This window comes from Parus major, chromosome 24, assembly GCF_001522545.3.
Source record: "Parus major isolate Abel chromosome 24, Parus_major1.1, whole genome shotgun sequence".
In the NCBI taxonomy this organism is placed as follows: Eukaryota; Metazoa; Chordata; class Aves; order Passeriformes; family Paridae; genus Parus; species Parus major.
In genome coordinates, this window is record NC_031792.1 from 5,310,745 (window position 1) to 5,316,958 (window position 6,214).

The window sequence follows — 6,214 nt, forward strand, 5'->3', positions numbered from 1 at the left end:
TGTCCCCTGGCCCAGGCAGGGCTGTCCCCTGGCTGGCCTAGCAGGGACTCGTGGATCTGAGCTTGGAGCTGGCTCGGCTGCCCAGCCACCCTCCTCCGGGACCCAGGCTCGCCGCTGAGCGCTCCCGCTGACTGGCAGACGACCTGGAAAAACCACTGGCTCTGTTTGCATTGGAAGAAGCCCAAGGCTAATTTTAAGGGGTTCATTTAGCTCTGATTTAATCTGGACGCCAGCCTTGCCTATAAATCACGGCTTAATGAGAACAATCCACCTGCCTGCCCTGGCATTTAATAAAATAGAGGAGAACTGGAGTTCCTCCAGGAGCTAAGCATTCCTCACACAAGCCATCTCCCTCCCCTTCTGTGGAGAGCCCCGAAGTGGAATTTCCCTGGCCATCCCCTGGGAATTGCTGGGAGTGTGGGCCCAGCCCTGTGGGACATTCTGGTGGCCAGGATGGAGAGTTGCCACCAGCCCAAACACCTTCCTCCCGTCACTCCTGTCACCACAGAGCAGTGGGGCCTGCCGGGAGCAGCCACTCCTGTTTCTCCAAGGCTATAAATGATCCTCCAGCCTGGGGCAGTGACATCACCTTGTGCTGTGGGACAGGGAGTAAAGCAGGCAGGATCAGCCCATGCCCTCCAGCTTTAGCAGGACAGGTAAAATCAGGAATACCTTATCAGGCACAGGCTTTACAGGGCTTGTCCCTGCTCCTGCCCCTTTACAGAGATCATGTGCCCTGAGGATGCAATCCTACAGCTAGCACAGCTGGAGCCTTGTCACCATCCTTCCTAATTTCCTCTTTGGCATCCCAAGAGCTCTCCTGAGCACCTGCTGCCTCTCACAGCACCTCCCCGCTCTCACAGCCCAGCCAGGTGCTAATTCCTGCTGCCCAGCAGCCCCCAGCAGCTCCCCAGCAGTGCCCACCTTGCTCCTTCAGCCGGATGATCTCCGTGTCGGAGCCGAAGCTGTTCCAGGCGGTGCAGTTGTAGATGGTTTGGAAATCAGCCCTCACAATGTTGCTGATGGTCAGTGTGGAGATGACCCCCTCATCCGTGCTCACCGTCTCCACCGTGTAGCGCCCGGAGGTCCCGGATTCCAGCACGTTCTCCTTCCAGGACCAGGCCTGCCAAGCGAGAGGGGGGTGAGCCCAGGGCACCCTGAGGTGTTCCAGGCACCCAGCGTGCCCCAGGGTGATACTCACAATTCGGTCTGGTGGTGGAGTGCTGCGGATGAAACACTTGATCTGCCCCTTCTGGCCGTGCAGGGCGTGCTGGGTCTGGGTGCTGGAGATAATGGGGGGCCCTGTGGAGACAGGAGAGGCTGCTGGCACCCCATGGTGGGGATGGGGGTGCTGGGGGAGCCCTGGATGGATATTGGGGTCCATCTCTGAAGGGCAGGGATGGAGAAACAGCCCCATCACCTCTTGTGAGGGAGAACACTGAGTGGAGGCTTTGGGCTCTGCTGGGTTTTGGCAAAGTCCCCTCAAAGCAGCAGGGTCCCCCATCTCTGTACCCCCATCCCTGGTGTAATGATCCTGCCCCCATGTCCTTGGTGAGCCTGGCCTCTGAGAGGGGCTGCTTGCTGCAGAAACAAAGCAGGATTCCCATCCCACCTGGTGTTCCTCTTCTGTGCCTTCCCAGATTCATTAAACAACCATTAGACTAACTGCTAACTAAATGCTCTCCAGGGCATTAAGGAAGATGTGGTGGAGAAGTTTCTGCTGGAAAATCTTGACACCCATCAGCTGGGCTCTCCTGTGCCATGTGGATCATGAAAGGAGCCTAGGAGAAAGGGTAGGACAGGCTCTTCCTGAGCCAAACACCAGCTGAGTGGGCTTGGGATGGGAAATTCCTTGTCCTACCTTGGTGAACATCCTGTGATTGGGAGAAAAGAGGTGGGAGAGGAGAGCAGGGCCTGGTGTGTCCCTCACTCTTCTAACAGCCCTGGTCCCCAGGGGAGCAGCACAAGAGCTGGGATCCTAATTACTGTTTATTAACCTCCTTAATTAAAGCAGATTTGCATTTCTATGAGTGGCTTGCTGCTGGGAGAAAAGAAAACAGCAACAACTGGGCTGGAGGGCAGGGAGAGAGCAGTGGCAGGGGCTGTCAGAACTCCCCCTGCTCCAGCTCTGGAACTTTGGGTGTTGTCATGCCTGGTTTGGAGTACGTCACTGGGTTTATCTAATACAGCCTTGTGGATTTTTCCCCATTTTCCCCACCTCCCTGCCCTGCACCTGACATCTTCCTTCAAAAAAAAAGTCTCAGGGATTTGGGGTAAAGTGGGAAGAAAGATTTGCCTAGGTATTCCTCCCTGATTCTCATCCAAATCACCCATTTATAAATTTCAAGAATGCACAAAAATATACCAAAATGCTAAATCCCTCACTCTCAGGCATTTGTACATACAGCTGCCTTTTGGAGCTGTCCCATAACCCCTTCCTGCACCAAACCTTCACACTCCCCACTGAGGCACAGCCCTGTCCCTGCTTCCTTACACTGTTCCAAGGGGAGATGGATGGAAAACAAGCTCATTGAAGCACAATTCACTGACCAGTGACCACGGTTCTGGCAGCTCAGGAAATTACTACTGGAAGGGAGCTGCCATCAACATCAGGAATAGCAGGAGCTGGGCGTGAAGGTCAGGACTTGTTTTGCTGTAATGGGCATAGCAGCACGGTAGTGGAAACTGTTCTGCCCTTTTTGATGGAAGAAGGCAAAAAAAAAAAGACACTTTGTTGTGTTTTCCTCTCTAAATGCTCAGGATGTTGTTCTAGGCACGATCCCAAGGTGTGAGTTCTCATTTATCCATCTCTGAAAGCCTGGCTTTCCGAAGGGTCTCAGTGGAGGTGACTCCTTGCTTTGCCTGAGGAGCCTCCCGTGGTCACTGATGCTCCTGCTCACCTGATGATTCCAAAGCCAGCAGAAGCAAGAGCAGTGATGGGATCTACAGGCCAGGCCTAAACAGTAATAAAAAGAACCATCTCCTTTCCATTTTGATGGTTGTGTGTTACTTATAAATTCTGGAAGTGCTCCAAGACTGGGTGACGCTAGAGAAAAATGGCTTAATAATCATTAAAAGGATCATTTTCCCCAGGGTGAGTGGATTTTAAATGGCACAAATGCCAATGGCTTTGGCTTTTATTATTGCTTCAGGAGCTCCGAGTCGAAGGCTTATCATCATGATAATAGTGGATGACTAAAGACTATTTGTGAGATGAACATGCCCAGAAATAATAGCATGAAGTTGCAGCCTCTTCACATTCAGGGCTGGAGTTTGATTCTCCACCAGGCTCTGGCTCCTTATGAAAGCTGCCAATCTCCAGCTTGGCATTCAGCACCGAGTGTGAGACAGCCCACAGGCAGGGAAAAGGCTCTAAGCAATGTTGCTATGGATATAAATGATGGAGCTATTGGTGGAGGTTATTTTTAGCACCTCACTGCCAATTTATTTGTGTGGTCCTGGCGACTCACACAAAAGAGAAGTCTGAGGTGGAAGCCTTCAGGAATGAAAGGATAGGATGGCCTTGGCTTCTCCAGTCTGCTCGAGTCCATCTGAACCTTTCTCCGAAGCACTCAAAATTATTTGGCAGGAGAGTTTTTTTTAACTCCTTGCTTCCTGCAGAAGTGCTGGGCTGGCTGGTTCTTCCTGGTATTGCTAAGGAACATCACAGAATGATCTGGGTTGGAAAAGAATTTAAAACCCACCTCATTCCAGATCCCCTACCATGGGCAGAGACACCTCTCACCAGAGCAGGTTGTTCCAGCCTGGCCTGGAGCCCTTCCTGACACCACGGTGTGCTCCTGACCAAGCAGGGTGGCAGGTCAGCCCCTGCCCTGCTCCCAGCTCTCCAGCATGCCTGACTTCCTTGTTGGGGTGAATCCCAGGCAGATTACATCCTGAATTAGTCACCTGGAGTTGTCCAGCCCTTCCAACAAACTTCTCTTGAACAGGGTGGACGGGGTGGTGGTTCCTGCTCAGCAGCCCCTGCCAGGCAGGGATGGTGCAGTGACAGATGGGACTGCTGCTGGTGATCTGCCTGTGAAGGTGACCTTGGGGGGCTTCTGCTGGGGTGGGAGCTGCAGCCAGGCTGGGTGCAGTCAAGAGCATCGAGAGGTTTGGCTGTAAATCCAGCTGCTGCTGATTTATGATGGCACCAGGTTCCTCCCTTCCCTCGAGCCTCTGCTGCTCTGGCCCTGCCAAATGCTGCTGCTTTGCATAATCCTCCTTCCCACTCACCAGACTCTCAATCCTATCTGCTTCCTTGCAGGCTGGTGGCCTTGGCTCTGCAACCACAACCCTGTCTGCTGGGTCTGGGTGGGAAGGGCAGGAGGATGCTCTCCCACCCCAACATCATGATTTTGGATGATTTTGGGAGTGGATGGGCTGGTGGGACCACAGGCTCAGAGTGGATCAGGTGATCCCTCAGCTGGGGTCTCTGTGCTTGGTGGGATGGATCAGCCCCCAAAAGTCCACGTGCCCAGATCAGGGGCAGTGCAGCCAGCCCAGAACACAACTTCCCAATGCCTGATTTTTTTGTGGCAGAGGGAGGCATCTGGTTATACCAAGACAATTGTATCACCCTCTGAATTTAAAATCACTTCCAAATATGAGGCATTCAACTTCCCCCTTGAATTACACCAGAACAGAATTCATTAGTTGGATTAGACACACTGCACCATGGTCTGGAGCTGGAACGCTGCTCCCACTGCAGGACAGGTTTCCAATCCCAGTTCCTGGTGGATGTTGAGCTGCTCAGGGGCTCAGTTCTCCTCACTTGGAGGGCCAGGAGACCATCCTGGCCTGGAGGTGTGGGACTGTCCCTTGGTCCAACACCTGCAGTGACATGTCCCAACGCTGTCGCCTTTGGGTGCACCGAGCCCCTGGCAGCATTGTGGGACAGGATGTGCAGGCAGTCAGCTCCTGGGAGATGCTCAGGGCTGAGCAGTGAACTCCAAGCATGGATTTCATTTGCTCCCCAGCAGTTTCCCCAGGCATAAGCTGGGGGGAAAAAAAGTTGCTGGAGAGAAACTTTTCCAGTCAGTGCTGCAAATGCCCAATCCTGTGGGGAGCTCTGCTCTGCTCTCAGGGCATCCCTGTGCCTGGTAGGTGTCAGGGAAGGAGCATGTTCTTTGTGCTAATTTGTTGCTTTGTTTTCCATGAGCTCATTTAATTGTAATTAAAACCCAGCAGCTGCTGGGGAAGGAGACTGAAGGCGCCGAGGATCTGAGCCCAAGTCGGGTGGGTGGCTGGTTTTCAGTCCCTGCTGCATTGCCTTTGGCTTCCTTTTCTAGGATTATAGAAATGTGGAAGAGTTTGGGTGGGAAGTGACCTTTAGAAGTCATCCAGTCCTACCCCCTTGCCATGACAGGGACACCTTCAGCTAGATCAGGTTGCTCAGGGCCCTGTCCAGCCTGTCCTTGAATGTTTCCAGGGAACCGTGGCATCCACCCTCTGCATTATCTGTGTTTGAAATCAATGCTTGTCTGAGCTGCCTCCTGCTTATTTTCTTCTCTTGTGACAGTGAGTGGGGAGTGAAACCTGCCAGTTTGTCATGCAGGTGAGAGACAGTGCAAAATTCACCCTCTGCTTACACCATTTGCAGCCTGCCTGCCTCTTTCCCTGCCGTATTTACACTGAAATTTGTTACCAGCTGCTGCGAGGTCCTGGCCAGGGCATCATTAAACTCCAGAGCTCTGGGTGTGAGCCCAGGGCACATCCTGACACAGTGCTGGATGAGCCCTGAGCAGCCATGAGGAGTCCTGACAGGAATCCTGGCAGGAATGTTCACAATATCCCCACAGGTATCCTCATATGGACTGGAGAGAGTGATTAGGCTCCTGGTCTTGGATCCAGACTCAATTCCCAGCTCTCCAGGTGTACAACAGAGACAGCAGCACTCTCTGACCTTGCGAGGGTTTTGCAAGATTAATCTAGGAAAGATTTAAAGCTGCCAGCTCCCAACTACTCAACAAACCCCTGTTGATAATAAGGAACTGTGTGGGACTGAGCAAATGTTGATTTTTTTTTTTTTTTTGCTTTAACTTGTGCATTTCCAGGCAAAATAATGCAAAATCCACTTTACTCCAATTGCCTGGATCCCTGATCCAACTGGGGGTGGGGTTTGGTCCAAAAGGAAGTGTCTGAGGGGATAATTTGGGAACAAGAGCTGTCAGAGCAACAGGATCAAGGCAGGAGGGGAATGGGGGTAGGGAAG

The 6,214-nt window shown here is 52.6% G+C and overlaps 1 protein-coding gene across 1 annotated transcript in view; it reads right to left on the bottom strand.

Moving 5' to 3' along the window:
• Window positions 1–6,214, bottom strand: part of KIRREL3 (kirre like nephrin family adhesion molecule 3) — a 352,766-nt gene that overhangs the window by 15,273 nt on the left and 331,279 nt on the right. The window contains exons 11-12 of the mRNA XM_015649833.3: window positions 1,202–1,322; window positions 925–1,123 (exon numbers count right to left, since the gene is read on the bottom strand). Of these exons, the coding sequence (XP_015505319.1) occupies window positions 925–1,123; window positions 1,202–1,322 (320 nt within the window). The remainder of the gene's footprint in view (window positions 1–924; window positions 1,124–1,201; window positions 1,323–6,214) is intronic.